We start from the raw sequence: 20,012 nt of genomic DNA on the forward strand, positions 1-20,012 counted from the left end.
TTTCACTATGGTGTAATTACAGTGGTGAACATCACATACAACAACAACTGCACTTACTCCTGTAACTTGTTTGCAACAATGAAATTTAAATATCTGTGTCACAGATTCATTTAAATAAATGGCTCATCATCATGTGCAGTCATCTTTATTAATAGCTGGCTAATAGGCCAGACCATTAACTGAATAGGATCGTTTTACATATATGAAACCTGTTAACAGGTATAGCTGTTCATGCCAATACCAACTCGACCAACCTAAAGCAAATTACATGAACAGGACCTGCCTAACATCTCTTAAGACAAATAAGCATAGTGTCTATAACAACACATGCTTGATTGCCCAGATTATTACATCTGAATGGTGCCTTTTCGTAAGCATAGTTCTTCACCAATACCAGTTTAATACCTCAAATAAAGACACAGATGTGAGGTGTCACAGTGGTGCAGTGGGTATCACGATCACCTCACAGCAAGAAGGTTGCTGGTTCGAGCCTCAACTGGGTCAGTTGGTATTTCTGTGTGGAGTTTGCATGTTCTCCCAGTGTTCGTGTGAGTTTCCTCTGGATGCTCTGGTTTTCACAAAGTCCATAGACATGCGGCGTGTGTGAATGAGTGTGTTTGCATGTTTCCCAGTAATAGTTTGCAGCTGGAAGGGCATCCGCTGTGTAAAGCACGTGCTGCTGGATAAGTTGGCAGTTCATTTCATTATGGCGACCCCTGATTAATAAAAGGACTAAGCTATAAAGAAAATAAATGAATATATGAGTAATATCACACGAGTATCAGTTTCTGTATTTCTATTTGTTGTAATGGCCAGTTGTTATTGCAATAAAAAATGTATAAATAAATGTAAAAAAAGCAGTGCGATGTGGCTCTCGAGAACGATTGTCCCTCAATCTGCTGTTTCAATCCCCTGAGAACTTTTCTCATCTTCAGAACGCAAATGAAGACACTTTAGATGAAATCAAAGAGCTCCCTCGTCTGTCATAGACAGCAAGAGTCCAGAGATGCTCAAAGGGTTTGACAGTGGTTTTTCTGGAAAAGAAACCAAAAACATTGTCAAAACCTGTGACGTGACTTTAGTGGTTCAATTGTAATCAAGTTTCAAGAACATTTTGTTTGTCAGAAAATGTTGATAAAATCAGCCATGTCCAAAGCAGGAGCTGTTGAACCATATAGTGGCTGCTTTTTGACCCTGTAGCCTATTCTCTTCATTTGCATTCAGCAGAAGAAACTCAAACAGGTTTGGCTTAAGTAGTGGATGAGTAAATTACCGAATTGTAATTTTTTTTAATGTGAACTACCCCTTTATTAGATTAAAGGTTTTGATCAACTTTAAATACTAAAGTGTGTGTTTGTGAGAGAGATCTAATCTATTAAAATTTGTATTAATATTTTTTATTTTATCAATCTTTTTATTTTTATTTTATTAAATTCTGTGTTTTTTCTGTATTATATTTTATATCCATATTTGTTTGCACTACTGCCCTTTTTGCATTGTCTTGTTTTACGTAGTGTCGCTGCACTGCTTTTGGCAATATGAATGTACAGTTATTTTTTTATGCCAATAAAGCACATAAAATGTGTGTGTGTGTGAGAGAGAGAGAGAGAGAGAGAGAGAGCAGAAATAGTGTAGAATGAAAAACAAGGGAGAAATGTATCAATAAGTCATGACTGCAACAGTAAGTGGCAAAAAAAGCTACACAAAAAAGACTTTTATTTTGGCGTGGTGTGTGACGTCATCAGGTGGCGCCGCTTCAGCGCTGTGATTCAACCGGAGAAAGGTTTGTTTTTAAATGTTTACGGATATAACCCGATTTAATTAATGTTTCAGGTTTTTCATCCGATGCTAAATTATGTACCTGCTGTTGGAAATATTATTTTAACCCTTTATACAGCGTAATACTATTTTATTCTCAGTAACCGAGGGCTTTTGTTTGTGTGTAATGCGAGTTTTAAAGCAGCGTTTCCCAAACTTTTCAGCCCGCGATCCCAAAAATAACAATTTATTTAGCAGTCTATATTGTTTACCATGTTACTGGAAATATTCTGTCAGAATTAGCATGCAAGTATGACTTCTAAACAACATTAGCACTATCTAATTTACTGTAAACAATGCTGTACTTTGATAATTATTAGCTGCTAATATGATTTCCATATTTAGCGTTTGCAAAGAATACTTTTAGGAAATTTTATTATTAAGGGAAATGTCTGAATACCCAAATATAAAACCAACTTTACCTCAATTATCTATAGAGGTAAAGTTGGTTTTATATTCGCACATTCTGACTTTGCCCTTAATAATATAATTTCATTAAAGTATTATTTGCAAACTCTAAATAGGGAAATCATATTAGCAGCAAATGACTATCAAAGTGCAACATTGTTCACAGTTAAATAAACAGTGTTAATGTTGTTTTCAAGTCACACTTGGATGCTAATTCCGATCGAATATTCAAAGTAACATGGTAAACAGCATAGAGACTTCTAAATGAACAAATGTGTGAATATAAAACCAACTTTACCTCTATGACCCCTCAGGGGGTCCCGACCCTCACTTTGAGAACCACTGTTTTAAAGAAACGTTTTACCTGATTTCTTTTTGTTAATTACTCTCATTAATCGAAACTGTTGAAGCAAGTGTTAAAGAGAAGTTTTTTTGTTTCTGTTCATTGTTTTATTTATTTTAAACATAACATTTTTATTGTTTTGTTCATTTTAAACAGGAAGTGTCCAAACACAGAGAAAAACTCCTGCTGAAGCGACTGATCTCCACACTGTTATAAAGATGCCGTTTATTAAAGAGGAGAGTGAAGATGTGAAGATTGAAGAAACATTCACAGTCAAACAGGAAGATCTGCAGGAACAAACAGGTTGGTTTTCATTCTCAAAGACCAACTCAGTCATTTGATCCTCATTCAGATATATTGTAATAATAAGAATAATAAATTAAATCCATCTTGCAGCCCTGAGTGTGCTGTCTAGTTCTCCTAAATGCACACGAGCACTCATTGAAAGACCGAAATAAGTTTCTTTTGTCACTTGTTCTCATGTCTTTTGTCATTCTTTTATGTATTATTAGTCTCCCATTTTCTCTACCTGCTTAAGGTTATTGCTTTTCTTGTTCTTCTACTGTTTGTAAAGCGTCCTTGAGCACTGGTGCTTTATTTAATAAATAAATACAATACATTTAAAAAGGTTTAACTGAGCTGGTGATATTTGACCTACAGTATTCTCATAGAAGACTCAAAATTTTAAGCCTTACAAACTCTTAAATTTACTGAAATGTTGTTTTGTAGGTCTTAAATCTTTTTTAAACAAGTCTTCATTTTCCTTTGTTCATGTTTTGTTACCCAATCTGGCCAAAACCCACACAATCACCAAGTATCCACCTAAATAAATCTTTAAACTTTTTATTAAAAAAGGTAATTTTCACTCTAATTTATCTGTTTTAATTATTTTCCTTACAATTACATTTGTTTAAATGTGCTCCATGTATTTACTGCTGAGGACATCGACCTGGACAGATTGTTGTGCATAGATTTAGTTTATTGTAGTTTTTTAAACTTTTAAAACATTTGTCCATTTTTTATTATTATAAAGAACGTTTATATTTGAATACAAGTTGAGCTGGCTTGTTTTTACACAATATTTAATTTTTTTTCAAAGAAATATCTAAAATAATTAAAAAATATTATTAATTTATTATTGTATTATTAAATGTTTTAAATTATAATATTTTTTTGGACGGGGCAAATAAAAATCTTTTTTCATCTGGGTCATTTGAAAAGTTATTTAGCCTTTAGACCTTCATGAGCCTAAAATTTCATTCATAATGGTCCTAAAAATGTCATAAAAAGCCTTAAATTTAACTTGGTAAAACCTGCAGAAACCCTGGTTTAAAGTATGTCAAAAATTGTGGATACCCCCAGTATTAAATACGCTGAATGAAATGGACACTTAAGTGATTAGTTATAAAACATTGAACAATCTGAGAATATTGACCATATTCTTTATACACCAGCAGGCGGCGCCATTGGAATCTTTTTGCCTGACACTTTTTAAAAAAAATTAATTTTTAGATCCTAAAATCAGAGTTATGCTCTTTAGGCATGGGGCGATAACTATATTTAAGGTTTACCGCAGTTTGGAAAAGTCAAGGTTTTAAAACCGCCAACATTTTCTGCTGTACCTTTTTTATGTTTTAAGTTTTTTAGGACAACAGTATCTCCTGCAGAAAAGATATCCAAAGATGCCGTTTTAAATCGTAAAGAAATCTGTGATTCATTTGAATGATTTAGCCTGACATGTTTACTGCTCCAAAATATTTTATAAGTTTCTGAGAAGAAAATATATTTTAGGTTATCATACCGTCAGAATCTTATACTGGCCCATGCCTAATGCTGCTTGATGTTGCAAAGTCATATTTTCTCATTTTATTATTTTTCTTTGTATGTATAGACATGAACACACCTGTTTGTAGAGCAAGTAGTGTGACTGTTTTCTGCCATTCATTATTTCTGGTCATTTCCCCAATAGACAACTGAAGTTCTAAAACAAAAGCATGAGATTAGGTCACAACTATGACATGATTGACAATTGTTGCTGTTTGTCATTGTGCTCTGTTTATCCTGAGAGCTAATGCTGAGTATTTTTAGGGCTTTTCACACTTCAAATTGTTAACCCTGGGTCATTCTAATCCTGGATGAAGAGAATCCGGGGTTATCTGTAATCACATTCCACGCTGCTCATGCTATACCAGGGCCCTATTCCATTTACCAAGCTTAGAGAAAAAGCCAGGCTTATTTTGGATATGTCAGGTTTATTAATGGCTGAATCAGTTTCATAAATCAAATCTACGATATTTCAAACTCAGTTACTCTGGCAACTTTGCTGGGAAACTAGCCTGGTCCAGGGCAGGTTAACTCTCAGGCTAAGTCTTAAGTTCATGCTTAATCAAAGTAATGTTGACGTTCACCTGCTGTAATTTGATGCCATTTTAATTGACTGTATAGTCACTTAATAGTAAAGGCATACATTAGGGCTGCAACTAACGATTATTTTGATAACCGATTAATCTGTCGATTATTTTTTTCAATTAATTAATGAATCGAATATAAAAACAAACAAACAAGTAAAGCATTCATTTTCAACCCTTTATTCAAAAAAGCTAATCCCTAAGCTGTTATAAAAATAATAATAATAATAATAGTAAAATAAAAAACTTAAGTAGTTTTGTCCTGTTTTCAATCCAAATATCTCAATATTTTTAAATCAAGAAACATACTAGACACATGAAATAGCATGAAAAATTATGTCTTGTTTTCTGAAAAAGAAATACACCTAAAAATTATGTGATTGTTTGCTTAAAACAAGCTAAATTATTTGCTAATTGTGTAAAAAAAATCTTAATGAGATATAATCTCAAACAGGAGTTTTAAGCATCACTCATTCTCTCATGCCATTTTTCTTTTCTAGTTTTGATTTAGGATTTTTTTTTATATTTGGACTGGAAACGAGACTAAATGACTAAGAAAGAAAAGCTTTTTTGCAGTGCAGCTACACATGACAACAGATGAAATGAATAATCTAAAAAAGGAGAGTGAATAAACACTTGTCTTTAGTCTTGCAATGCAAAGTAAACTATACCATGCTTTACTACTGTTATTCAGGGCTTTAAGTATTTCGGCACCATGCCGGATGTCCGGCGTGCGGCCCTGAGGGAAAAAAAAAAGTTTGGGTTGTCAAGGCGACTATGACAAACTTTTAATGATGGAGGAGACTTGTGGTCGCTGTTACATCCAGAGCTGTATTACTTTACAGATCTTGAATATGACAGCAACATGACTCGCGCACACCAGCTGATTCAGTCGTTTTCCAGTGACATAAAAAAAGAGTGCCGGGCTTCTTTTTTTTTTGTCACAAATGTTACCAAGGACTACATTTATGAATATAATGTTAGAGGCGATTCAGCGAGTTCAAATTCAGCCATGAAACTCGTTGCAAAACCTGTTAAATTGCCAATTTGGGAACATTTTGAATTCGTGGTGAACGTGAAAGGCGAACCAATACTTTGGATGAAGCTATTTGTAGGGCTTGTTTGTTTTTCTTTTATTAAAAAAATTCAATAAATAAATAAATAAAACACCTTACGGATAGGATGCGACAAAGAAAAAGCATGTTTTTAATCATTCTTCATAATCTGATTCATAGCCTACATGTAATAAACCCATATTGCGCCAACAAGAATAAGCTCTAAAAGGTAAAGTTTAGAGTGAGAGGAGTTATTGATATGATATTAATATTAGTTGTATTATTAGTCTCCCTTTTCTCTACCTTCTTAAGGTTTTTGCTTTTCATGTTTTTTTACTGTCTGTAAAGCGTCCTTGAGCACTGGTGCCATATAAAATAAACAAAAACAATAAAAACATTTGTAGCATATTATATTTATATCTTCATCTTTTCTATCTTTTGTGTGGGGTTTGTAAAAGCTTTGCCCTTGTCTCGTGCAGGTCTTCATCACATTGTCTGTAGTTGCAACTTTCATTTTCTCTGTCTCCTCATAAACTCGGAGTCTCCTTTACTTTATTTCTTTACTGTAAACGTGACATCGTCTTCATTTTGTGTTATGTGGACGGCTAGTGGCTTAAACGAATCCGGTAGTCCTCGGAGAACCATCGCTATGGGTAGTCCATCACTCATTAACTCTCCAGCATTCCTTAGAGCTGTAATGTTGTTTTCTGCTCGTATCAAATAGTCTGTAACGCTCTCACTGTCACTCGTGCAGCTGAGTCAATGCTGTGTACATGTTTATTATGTGTGGTTTACTTTTGCCTGAATAATGCTCTTTCAGTATTTTTAGGGCTTTTCTCCTGTCATCGGCAGCATTGTGTCTTACCAGTGAAAGGCTTTTATCATCGATCAGTTCAGCATAACAATCAGTGCTCTTCCGCCTGTCCTCATCTAGTTGCTCCGCTTCAGCATCAGTAGGCTGATGTAATATAGTTTCTTTTAGCTTCAGAGTGTTTAAATATCCTAGAAATCTCGTCTCCCATAGATCGAATTTTTCTTCTGATCCATCGAACATAAACTGCGGCGCTAGATATCCTCCCGCTCTGCTTACCATCTTTGCTAACTTTGCACCTGAATACGTCGCGTTAACTTTGCTTTCTTGAAAACAATCGCTAGTCTCGCTGCCTGGGGCCCATAACCTGTTGAGCTTGGAGTGCGTAGCTTAAGCACTAGACAGAACAAATCGTTTCATCAGCGTCTTTTATTACTCACTTTCACATGCTCTCTCTGTACAGCATGAACACGAGACGGTAACACTTCTGTTTATCAACAGTATAACGTGGAGACTAGATCTGCAACAACGAATCGATTAAATCGATAAAAATAGATTATTAAAAGCGTTGGCAACAAATTACATAATCGATTCGTTGTGTTGCGCGACCAGGAGACATTTGATAAGAAAAAAAAGAACATGGAGCGGAGCGGACTGAACAAGGCCTCTCTCTGTCTCTCGCGCACTGATACAGAGTTCAGCGCCTCAAGGAGACAGGGATGATGCGGAAGAATCACTACAGAATTCTACAAAGTCCCTGGTGCTGGTTTCTTTGTGTCTGGCGCTGAGCTAGAGAAAGACAGCGGGGTTCAGCAGGTTTTGTTTTCGGTATTCCTGACACTGATAGACGGCATTAACACAAAAAACTCTTACCCTATAAAGATCTAAACTGTGTTTCCCACAAAAAGACAAAGCAGGTTATGTTTCACAGCTGTCTTTTTAATTTATTTTTTTGCTCGACATTACAAGCACTGCTCCGTTTAAGCAGTTGCAATATGCGCTGAGCCAAAGAGCTTGCGCTGAGGAGAGCTCTCAGTAAGGGACTGTTGGAAAAGAGCTGCTTTTTTTTACGAAAACAAAACCATCTTAACTCCGCTGAAACGTGTCATATTATCACAATTATGCAGCATTTTAACTGCCTAATACTTCATTTATGTTTTAGATATGTAAATACACACAAGTACTAGTAAAACAATACATTTAGAGTTTGTAAAACACACAAGAAAGTCTAACAATCCATTCAAATATAATTTGCTGATGTGTTTTATTTATATCAGATACACATTACACGTAGTGAAAGTAACTATAAAGTTGAATCTAGGCTTTTCTAAGTTCACCAAACACTTACTTGCATGTATTTTTGGAGTAACTTTTGAATGAACCGGCTGAATCCTGCGTGTTCTGCTTTTATGAATGAGTTTATGTGAATTGGAATATCAGGTAGTTGATGGCATGATGAGCAAGTGTGTGAATGTTATCTTTTTTGGATCATTAATTTTTCCATCTGTTGTCATGTATAGCTGCACTGCAGAAAACTTTCTTTCTTAGTTATTTTGTCTCGTTTCCAGTTCATATACAGGGTATCTGCACATTTTTAACAGGAAATTTAAGACCTTTTAAGACCTTTATAAGTCCTCTAAAATGAAAATTTAAGACTTTACCTAAAAAAAAAAAAAAAGGAAAGTGTTCAGTGTGTCAACACAGAATGATGTGGTGAAGCATTAGCGTGGCACAACTCACCAGAGCCACGCTCAAGACAGGTCAAAGGGGCGCAAAAATTTTTATGCCGAGTGCTGATTGACCTTACAACCCTGACAACAGGGTACCAGTCTCGTCAGTTGATCAACGTCTAAAGTGCAAGTCAAAGTCTTCGTTGCTGCGTTCATGGACTCATCGAACATTATAATGAAAGCGTCCTTGTTTGCTTGTGAAATTAGTTTCTTCTTTAGGTATGGGGCAACACCAAATCGTGCTAAATATACTGTTTTGTCTCTTCCACATGTGAACGTACTCGCACACTCTGAGTCAGGGAACATTGCTTGAAAAACTAGGTGGACGTCCTCGTTTGAGGTGTACGAGTGGTGGCGGCTTACGGTTTGAAATACTCACAGTATTTCGGCCTTAAATGTAACTATATTCGCAAAGCTGCTGAAGGCATTGCTAGAAGTGGACGGCCTTGTGGAAGGCTGAGGTCGAAGTGCTTGATGAGAACATACTTATGGGCAAACTACTTGCCTGCGACTACACATACTTTTTGTGCTTCTCTGCTTTCATGTGTGAATCGAGCGTTTTGGGGCCCATTGTCCCCAGTTTTATCGTCTTTTTAGATAAAGCACACCTCCCTTCATGATTACTGACTGTTTTCTTTAACCACCCCGATACTTTTCATCCTCCAACCAATTGTCATCAAATAAACATTTGCCCATGCTTGCGATTTCGCAAAATGCCGTGGTGGAGAAGTATCAACGCAACGCATTCATCAATCACTTGTATGTCACCTATGGAATGATGCAGGTTGCACCCACGAAGTGCTGCCCCCAAATGTTGCGCTGGTCAAATAGCGGTTGAAAAAAATGAATAAAAAAAGACGAGTTGGACATGAAATTTAAGATCCCACATGAAATTTAAGACCTCCTTATGGAAAATTACAGAATTCAAGACATTTTCAGACCTTAAAAATCGAAAATTTTATTTAAGACATTTCAAGACTTTTTAAGGACCCGCGGGGACCCTGATATATCTAAACGAATCTTACATCAAGACCAGACAAGAAAAATAGCATGAGAAAACGAAGTGATGCTGTTTGAGATTATATCTTATTAAGATAATTTTTCTCACCCCATTGGCAAATAATTTAGCTTGTTTTAAGCAAACTATCATTAAAGTTTAAGGTTAAGTGATTTCTTATGGAATTTCATGTGTCTAGTAAGTATCTTCATTTAAAAACATTTAGATATTTGGATTGAAAACAGTTCATTATTATTATTATAGGCATGAGCTTTTTTGAATAAAGGGTTGGAAAGGGCTTTTTTTTAATCCGATTAATCGAAAAAATAATCAACAGATTAATTGATTAATAAAATAATCATTAGTTGCAGCCCTAGACGTTAAACACGTAAACAACATGATGTCATCACTACAGTACCGTAATACACTGAAACATAATTATGAACCCTTCAGTGATAAATATTAATACAATTAGCAAGAGTGCCAGTTAGGGATGTAACTGTATCAGAATTTCATGGTACGATAATACCTTGGTATGAATGGCACGGTACGGTATTTATTGAATAATTTACAGGAAAAACAAAACTACTTAAAACTACTAAGACTTGAAAAAAGTGCCAAAAGTGTTTATTTACCTTAGCACTGAACATATCAATGACATACAAATTAGCCATCTATCTGTAAGTTTCGAAACAAGAACTTCAATTTTTCAATTTTAATAACAAAAAACTATTAAACCATATTAAAAAAAATTAAGTTTCAATTTAGTATTGTTGAAAACTCATCACATTCAACATTTAATCACTCACTCACTTAGATAGAGATGGGTTTTTTAAGAAAAATTATCATATAACTATAATCTGGTAAAAGCTATGATCTCTGGGCATGTCAACAGAAGAAAAAAAAAACCCTCTCATTTGGGACTGAGGTTTCTGGGACAGAAAGATATGATTTAACCAAGGTTGACAGCAGTGGGTAACGTTGTGCAATGTCTTTCCACCACTTGAGAGGACAAGCCATGAGTGAGATAGAGGTCTCTTTATGGTACAAGTCAATGTCTGCATCAATCTAACAAGTGTGCTGTGTTCTGCAGTCACCATGACTGTTTTTAGTCGTATTCCCCGACTTATATTTTACCACAGTCTGGCAGTGCCTGCATACTGTTTTTTTCTTTGTCTGTCACCTTTTCTCCTTTATCGTGTCTTTTTAGAAAGAAACCGAAATGCTTCCACACATCCGATTTAAAACCCGCTTTAGGTTCGATCATTTCCAGCTCTTTTTCTTCCCCTCTACTAGCAACACACTCCATTTCCGCATTACTGGATCTGTAGTAACAACAGACCGGAAAGAATGATGGCCACGCCTAGGCTGATGGGAATTGTAGTTCCCGCTACCTCCCGTTCGCTTCATTTGCCTAAGCAAACTTTTCTCAGAAATATAGTTTTATTGAGTCATGCGCCTACGGTAATATTGAAAAAAATTACTATGACGGTATTTACAATATTGTTACATCCCTAGTGCCAGTACTTTAATACAAATAATACACGGTTATCACAGGTAATCCATAATAGACATTGGAGAAAACTCGCACCAAAGGCACGCTTGTGTCCGGATCCAATATTATCGCTTAGACAAGAGAAGAGGAAAGCCAGCGCAACAGGTCAAATGTACAAAGTGAGAGAGAGGCAAAGATGAAGTTTTACAGCAATTCTCTGTATAGTGTAATAGTGGCTCGTGTGCTGTGCAGCCTTCACTCACCCTCGCCTCCGTCCTAGTATTGCGACATCGCACAGTGGAGATAAATGACGTTAGTATGTAATAACCTATTCCAATATCGATTATTTTGACACCCCTAGTAACGAGTAACGATGCAGCACATAAAAAGTTTATCGAAGTAAAAGTATTAAACTTATTGAAAATATGTACTGAAGTAAAAGTTTAAGTAGGAGAAAAAAAATAATACTTCAGTAAAGTACAGATACTGCCTTTTAGTAATTAAGTACAGTAGTGAAGTAGTTCTACTCCGTTACTATACATCTTTGGAAAGGTGCACATTCCAGCCTTTATGCAGATGTTGTACAGATATGTCTCATGTCTGAGAGGTAAATATTCAGCTGTTTGTTCAGCTGTTACCTCAGAACTTTTTTTTTCTGATGTGTTAGCCAGTCAGGCACAGAATGAAAAAGTATTCCCTGTCATTTTGTTGTAATTATAAATATATACAAATAAAAATAGGCCATTAACAGTGTAACTACCCGCCGGTTATTAAACAGTCCACGCTTCCAAATACTGATGTCCACCATGCGTTTCATTTATTGAACACCGTGAAGACTGCACAATCAACACAATCAAAAGGACATCAAAATAAACAAATAATACATAAAACAATGTTTAGTTTACCGTGTTGGCCTGATAACCAGCTGTAGAATAAGCAGGAGCATTAAACAGGTGCTTGCATTGAGATCTCACCATCCTGAGTGACCATACAAACTCTTGCAGGTTAAATCAATCAATGAGAATCATGTGACTTTCCACTCAAGCCAACCGGAAACAAAGAAATTAGTAACAAACATATACCAATACACATTCAAATAATGAAATTCAAAACAATAAACAAAATTACAAGCTGACCAATCAGCGTCGGCTACAAACAGCTTTCAAATCTGTGTCTTATTAATATGACCAAAAATACTTTTATGAGAAACTTGGAAAACTGGACTGACACGGTTTCAATTTACTATAACTTCTATGTGAAGTGTCTTTGACAGAATTCACATTGTAAAAACACTAGATAAATGAAGATGATTGGAATCTGCTTAAGTGTGTACACGTTAATGTACCAAACAAACTATGATCTGATTTATTTTACATTTATCATGCATCAAAATTACATTGTGTGTGTGTTTTGATGAGAGTTTTCAAGACTTAATGAAAACTAACGTTTATTTATTTATTTCAGACCTAATTGAAGAGAAGGAGAGGAGGAAAGAGGAGGAACATCATGTTAAAATTGAGGAAAAAACTCATTTACAGACTGATGATATATTGAAAAGGAGAAACAAAAATAGTTTCACCTGCACTCAGTGTGGAAAGATTTTGGCAAGCAAAAGCAAACTTAAGATTCACATGAGGATCCACACTGGAGAGAAACCATTCACATGCACTCAATGTGAGAAGAGTTTCAGCATATCATCATCCCTTAATCTACACATGAGGATCCACACTGGAGAGAAACCATTCACATGCACTCAGTGTGGGAAGAGTTTTAGCCACTTATCACCTCTTAATAAACACATGAGGATCCACACTGGAGAGAAACCATTCACATGCACTCAGTGTGGGAAGAGTTTTAGCTTATCAACATCCCTTAATCTACACATGAGGATCCACGCAGGAGAGAAACCATTCACATGCACTCAGTGTGGGAAGAGTTTCAACTGCTCGTCAAACCTTAGTAAACACATGATGATCCACACTGGAAATAAACCATTCACATGCACTCAGTGTGGGAAGAGTTTTAGCTTATCAACATCCCTTAATCTACACATGAGGATCCACACTGGAGAGAAACCATTCACATGCACTCAGTGTGGGAACAGTTTCAGCCAATCATCATCTCTTAATAAGCACATGAGGATCCACACTGGAGAGAAACCATTCACATGCACTCAGTGTGGGAAGAGTTTCAACCGATCAGAACACCTTAATCTACACATGAGGATCCATACCGGAGAGAAACCATTCACATGCACTGAGTGTGAGAAGAGTTTTACCTGCTCATCACACCTTAATCGACACATGAGGAAACACACTGGAGAGAAACCATATGCATGCACTCAGTGTGGGAAGATTTTCAGCCAATCATCACGCCTTAATCTACACATGGTAAGCCACAACGGAGAGAAACCATGACCTACGAAACTCTGACGGACTCTGACCTGCGAAATCGCATCACTTGACTGTGAGACCAATCGAAGATCAAAACATGACCTCTCTGGACCGAAATTTTAAAAAATGTTCCAATCGCACACTGTTTTTAATGTCTAATCATCTTGTTTGTTCCCGCTCCTTTTAGCAACACCATACAACAGAATTTTGCATGCTCAAACTCTAGTGTGACCGCAGCTTTGGCGTGGGATGAGTTTCAGTAACTCCTCAGACCTTAATAAACGCATAAAGACTCACACTGGGGAGAAACCATTCACATGAACTCAGTGTAAGGAGAGTTTTAACCGATCAGCAAACCTTAATGAACACATGAAGATCCACACTGGTGTGAAAGAGTATATGTGCTTTGAGTGTGAGAAGACTTTTATTACAAAATTGAAACTGCACCAGACGTTTTACACTTGAGAGACCATACAAGTGTTCACACTGTGACGAGAGGTTCATCAGTTAACACATCTGAATCAAACAAAAGAGGATTCACACTGGAGAGAAACTGTACATCTGAAATCTGATGTGTCTACAGAATTGGACAAAAAGTTGCAAACATTACATGAAACATACAAAACATTTTCTCATGTAGGGATGTCCCGATACAACATTTTAACTTCTGATACGATACCGATATTGCAGCTTTCAGTACGAACCGATACCGATATATCATTTTTTAATTTTATAAAATATCTTAATTGAATGAACTAAAATAAATTTTTAAAGTGCAAAATGCTAATTCAAGGTCACTTCAGTTAATAATTTTTTTATCATCAGCAAATAGTAGAAACAGCTGAGAGCAGGAACATATGAAAAAAATATTGTTAATTGAACAAATGCTAAAAGTTCAGTGTCCAAAGTGTCGATTTCAAACACAGCTTTTTGGTGAATTTTTGATCCAGTTGAGCTGAAAAATATCTTTCACACTGGGCAGCAGAAATAATTTATTGTTAAGTTAATAAAAATGTGCAGTATGGTTAGTACAAACATTTTCATGACCAGGGGGGTATTCCAGAAAGGTGGGTTAACTTACCATCTGCTAAAACCTAAACTCTCGGTTGATTTACCCAAAACCTGCTTACCGCGAGTATGTTGGTTCCAAAACAGGTGACAAGAGTTAGTTAAATCAACCTCCTGAAGATAACCGCGGGTTAATGCGCGTGCACGGCACACACCTGATGGCATTTTCAGTAGATCGCCGAATTCACGAGTCACCATAGAAAGTCACGGTGAGAAAAAAAGGGCAACGCACTTTACAGAGGCGAAGCTGTAGGTTTTAAACACAGAGATTACACATCTGCTTCAACAAAGGAAAGAAATATAGAATACGAAATAGATAAGAAAATAAAAAATAAATAATAAGAAAATTTATTAGTTCATTAAATTACACATGCCACCCTCCATTTTATTGTAATGATAAATTAAACTACTCTTTAACATCCTTTTTGAGTATGTTGTGTAACCATTCATGCATTTATTTTTCTTGCCATTAATTTCTTAAGGCCACAATATATGTGTTGACTAATAAGGCTTATAGAAATTGTAATCTTTCTGGAGCTAGAACTCTGTCCAAAGTCATTAAACACAGAAACATTATCATAAAAGGTAATATTTAATTACTGGAGCTCTTTATTTAACACTCTAGAATATTCTTTCTGACATGCAGCTAATAGAAAGAGGCCTGTCTAACTGCTGTGTCCTATAATAAAGGCTTTTCAGTGGTTGAGTTTTTGACTTAAACCACACACTCTGTCACTGTTGTAAGTGATTGTTGTCAGATAGCTTTAGGTTCTTTTTATTTTGCATGCAGACGAAGTTCCTTCTGCCTCAACTAACAAGCAGTGTAAGAATTTTCTGCACTTTTCCATATTTGAATATTAATCTTGGATCACAAAATCTTTTATCTACATATTTAAATTCTAAAGTAGCTGTATAAGGTTCATCTTCAAAGATAAAGTCACATGAGCATCAACTTAAGGTGAGAAATGTATATGAAAAATATGTTGCACGTTGAAAGGTTTGTGTATAAAGCAGTGTACAAAATCTTTCATTTTATTTCAGGAAATCAAGAAATGAACAGCCAAACTATTTGATTAAACATAGTTTTTTGACTAATTATATTTTTTAGCACTCTTCCATCTGTTTTGTCTGCTTGGGTCACTGAGATTTCCTCTGGGTCAGGCTGCAGGTAGGGTGTCATCGTATAAGGCAGAAAAGGGTATCTTTTGTCCTCCAGCAAGTAACAATGTAGTGCCCAGTAATGATTCTATTTTATAATACAAATATAATAAAAATAAACATTGTGTTAAGCAACATTTGATTTATATATATATATTTTTTTACTATATTTGTGTTATACACTTGAATCATTACTTCCTGAAAATCAGCCATTTAGCTTCAACATAGTGATGAGGTGGGGTGTGTGATGAGCTGGTAAGCAGTAATGAGTTTAATAGTTGAAACACCAAAAGATTAAGGATAGAAAATTAAGTTGTACCTGCACACTTATACTTTGGACAAATTTTATATTATCAGTGTCCTTTAGTGACTGATGGAGCTTTAAAATCGGCTGCAATTAATGCACACAATAGCATTTAGAAAACCTGAAAAAAATATTATATTAAAAAATGTAGTTGTGTGTGCGTGAATGTATATATAAGAATGAAGTCCTACATCTTAAATTAAAGATATATTTTCCTACAAAAGACAAAGCTGCCACTTATAATATAATACAGAAAAATGTGAGGGTGCAGAAGAAGAGAAAAAACACAAGATATGTAAGTGAGATTCGAACTCGCTCCGTTGTGCGCTCCGTTGTTCTTTATTGACGCACTGTCCACTACGCTATTCCCGTGCTCTGTATCATCTGTGTAATGGTACGCAGTAATGTATGACCAAGGAACTGTACAAAAGTGTAAAAAACAGTTCAGTGCCAGGCATACTGTACAGGTGGTCCTACTGCCACATTGTACAGTTGCCTAAAATGCCCTGACGCGAATACAAAGAGCTGCACTGAATGTTTTTTATGGTAAGCGCAGACCCGCGGTTTGTCACATTTGATTTCAAAAAGGTTTGTTAAATACATTAACATTATGAATTTGGTTATGAAAAAAACTATGCACTTGTAACCCTCTTACAACGAAAAAAACTTGTATCTGTGTGTCCACATCCATAAATATTCTCATCAAAAGAGCACGCAATGCTCAGTGAACTCTCTGAAACAGACAAACTCTGAAACATAGCAACTTACTCTCTGAACATAACCTGCTCCGGAGCAGGTTATCTTCAGAGAGTAAGTTGCTTTGGCTACTTAACATACCCAGAAGTTACCTCCGATTTTGGAACCAAAGTTGAGGTTATCCACCTACTTACTCTCAAACTTACCCGTGTATGTCACATAACCTGCTTTCTGGAATAGCCCCCAGGATTTAGCAGAAGATTTTCACAGGTAGGGAAGGTATAACTGAAATTGGTGTCTAGCTCTGGATAGAGCTTCTCGTCAGCCCGGCTAGCTCAGTCGGTAGAGCATGAGACTCTTAATCTCAGGGTCTTGGGTTCGAGCCCCACGTTGGGTGATTCTGTTATTTACCTCTCTTTTTCTCAGCAAACTTACATTAGGGTTCATATAGCAGACCTTTTGAGACAAAGTTACGCCTTTCTACCACTGTAGGTGACCTTTTACTAAGTCTCTGTGGCGCATTAAATTAGCGCTTTCGGCTGTTAACTGAAATGTTGGTGGTTCAAGCCCACCCAGGGCCGAATTAAGCATTTTGCTGCCTTGCAACTGCTAACACGTGCACTGGACATATATCCTGGGCCACATTCTGTCCAGCGTTACAAGATGAAATCAGGATTTAGCAGAAGATTCTCACGGGTAGGGAAGGTATTACTGTAAACGGTGTCTAGCTCTTGAAAGGGCTCCTCATCAGCTTGGCTAGTTCAGTCGGTAGAGCATGAGACCCTTAATCTCAGGGTCGTGTGTTCAAGTCCCATGTTGGGCGTTTCTGTTACTTTTCTCTCTTTCTCTCAGCAAACTTTCATTAGGGTTCATATAGCAGACCTTTTGAAACAAAGTTCTGCCTTTCTACCACTGTAGGTGACCTCTTGCTAAGTCTCTGTGGCGCAATCGGTTAGCATGTTTGGCTGTTAACTTAAAGGTTTGGTGGTTCAAGCCCACCAAGGGACAAATTAGGCATTTTGCTGCCTTTCAACTGCTAACACGTGCACTGGGCATATATCCTGGGCCACATTCTGTCCAGCGTTACAAGATGAAATCAGGATTTAGCAGAAGGTTGTCACGGGTAGGGAAGGTATTACTGAAAACGGTGTCTAGCTCTTGAAAGGGCTTCACATCAGCCCGGCTAGCTCAGTCGGTAGAGCATGAGACTCTTAACTTAGGGGTGTGGGTTAGATCCCCATGTTGGGCATTTCTGTTGCCTCTCTCTCTCCGCAAACTTTTATTAGGGTTCATATAGCAGACCTTTTGAAACAAAGTTCCGCCTTTCTACCACTGTAGGTGACATTTTACTAAGTCTCTGTGGCGCAATCGATTAGCGAGTTCTGCTGTAAACTGTAAGGTTGATGGTTCAAGCCCACCCAAGGACGAAATAGGCATTTTGCTGCCTTGCAACTGCTAACACGTGCACTGGACATAGATCCTAGACCACATTCTGTCCAGCGTTACAAGATGAAATCAGGATTTAGCAGAAGATTCTCATGGATAGGGAAGGTATTATTGTAAACGGTGTCTAGCTCTTGAAAGGGCTCCTCATCAGCTTGGCTAGTTCAGTCGGTAGAGCATGAGACCCTTAATCTCAGGGTCGTGTGTTCAAGTCCCATGTTGGGCGTTTCTGTTACTTTTCTCTCTTTCTCTCAGCAAACTTACATTAGGGTTCATATAGCAGACCTTTTGAGACAAAGTTACGTCTTTCTACCACTGTAGGTGACCTTTTACTAAGTCTCTGTGGTGCAATCGGTTAGCGCATTCGGCTTTTAACTGAAAAGTCGGTGGTTCAAGCCCACCCAGGGACCAATTAGGCATTTTGCTGCCTTGCAACTGCTAACACGTGCACTGGACATAGATCCTGGGCCACATTCTGTCCAGCGTTACAAGATGAAATCAGGATTTAGCAGAAGATTCTCACGGGTAGGGAAGGTATTACTGTAAATGATGTCTAGCTCTTGAAAGGGCTTCTCATCAGCTTGGCTAGCTCAGTCGGTAGAGCATGAGACCCTTAATCTCAGGGTTGTGGGTTTGAGCTCCACGTTGGGTGTTTCTGTTGCCTCTCTCTCTCTAAGTAAACTTTCATTAGGGTTCATATAGCAGACCTTTTGAAACAGTTCTGCATTTCTACCACTGTAGGTGACCTCTTACTAAGTCTCTGTGGCGCAATCGGTTAGCATGTTTGGCTGTTAACTTAAAGGTTGGTGGTTCAAGCCCACCCAGGGACAAATTAGGCATTTTGCTGCCTTGCAACTGCTAACACGTGCACTGGGCATATATCCTGGGCCACATTCTGTCCAGCGTTACAAGAAGAAATCAGGATTTAGCAGAAGATTCTCACGGGTAGGGAAGGTATTACCGTAAACGGTGTCTAGGTCTTGAAAGGGTTCCTCATCAGCTCAGCTAGTTCAGTCGGTAGAGCATGAGACCCTTAATCTCAGGGTCGTGGGTTCAAGCCCCACGTTGGGTGTTTCTGTTACTTTTCTCTCTTTCTCTCAGCAAACTTACATTAGGGTTCATATAGCAGACCTTTTGAAACAAAGTTACGCATTTCCACCACTGTAGGTGACCATTTACTAAGTCTCTGTGGCGCAATCTGTTAGCGCGTTCGGCTGTTAACTGAAAGGTTGGTGGTTCAAGCCCACCCAGGGACGAATTAGGCATTTTGCTGCCTTGCAACTGCTAACACGTACACTGGACATAGATCCTGGGCCACATTCTGTCCAGCGTTTCAAGATGAAATCAGGATTTAGCAGAAGATTCTTATGGGTAGGGAAGGTATTACTGTAAACGGTGTCTAGCTCTTGAAAAAGCTACTCATCCACCCGGCTAGCTCAGTTGGTAGAGCATGAGACTCTTAATCTCAGAGTCCTGGGTTAGATCCCCATGTTGGGCATTTTGTTGCCTCTCTCTCTCTCTCAGCAAACTTTCATTAGGGTTCATATAGCAGACCTTTTGAATCAAAGTTCCGCCTTTCTACCACTGTAGGTGACATCTTACTAAGTCTCTGTGGCGCAATCGGTTAGCGTGTTCGGCTGTTAACTGAAAGGTTGGTGGTTCAAGCCCACCCAGGGACAAATAAGGCATTTTGCTGCCTTGCAACTGCTAACATGTGCACTGGGCAAATATCCTGGGCCACATTCTGTCCAGCGTTACAAGATGAAATCAGGATTTAGCAGAAGGTTGTCACGGGTAGGGAAGGTATTACTGAAAACGGTGTCTAGCTCTTGAAAGGGCTTCACATCAGCCCGGCTAGCTCAGTCGGTAGAGCATGAGACTCTTA

General features: G+C 37.4%; 1 protein-coding gene and 1 non-coding gene across 3 annotated transcripts; both read left to right on the forward strand.

Annotated features, from left to right (window-relative positions):
- The first annotated feature begins 1,722 nt into the window (after positions 1-1,722).
- LOC100007972 (uncharacterized) lies at positions 1,723-14,948 on the forward strand. Of its 2 annotated transcripts, XM_073947851.1 has the most exons (4): positions 1,723-1,783; positions 2,726-2,872; positions 12,530-13,455; positions 13,646-14,948. In XM_073947851.1, the coding sequence occupies exons 2-4, from the start codon at positions 2,788-2,790 to the stop codon at positions 13,682-13,684; spliced, it is 1,050 nt and encodes a 349-aa protein (XP_073803952.1). In that variant the 5' UTR covers positions 1,723-1,783; positions 2,726-2,787; the 3' UTR covers positions 13,685-14,948. The 2 variants fall into 2 exon arrangements, with proteins under 2 accessions (XP_073803952.1, XP_017211166.1); XM_017355677.4 differs by having other exon boundaries at positions 12,530-13,672.
- Positions 14,949-19,732: 4,784 nt separating this feature from the next.
- On the forward strand, positions 19,733-19,806 carry trnan-guu (transfer RNA asparagine (anticodon GUU)). Its single transcript has one exon. It is a non-coding gene; the product is annotated as a tRNA-Asn (tRNA).
- Positions 19,807-20,012: the final 206 nt, after the last annotated feature.

Source organism: Danio rerio, chromosome 4, assembly GCF_049306965.1.
Source record: "Danio rerio strain Tuebingen ecotype United States chromosome 4, GRCz12tu, whole genome shotgun sequence".
Taxonomy (NCBI): Eukaryota; Metazoa; Chordata; class Actinopteri; order Cypriniformes; family Danionidae; genus Danio; species Danio rerio.

What these genes read in the sequence shown, in the direction of transcription:
- LOC100007972 (XM_073947851.1), top strand. Translation starts at nt 2,788, where the DNA reads ATGCCGTTTATTAAAGAGGAGAGTGAAGATGTGAAGATTGAAGAAACA. An exon ending in AGATCTGCAGGAACAAACAG is followed by an intron (nt 2,873 to 12,529) that starts GTTGGTTTTCAT and finishes TATTTATTTCAG; the next exon opens with ACCTAATTGAAGAGAAGGAG. An exon ending in CACGCCTTAATCTACACATG is followed by an intron (nt 13,456 to 13,645) that starts GTAAGCCACAAC and finishes CGCTCCTTTTAG; the next exon opens with CAACACCATACAACAGAATT.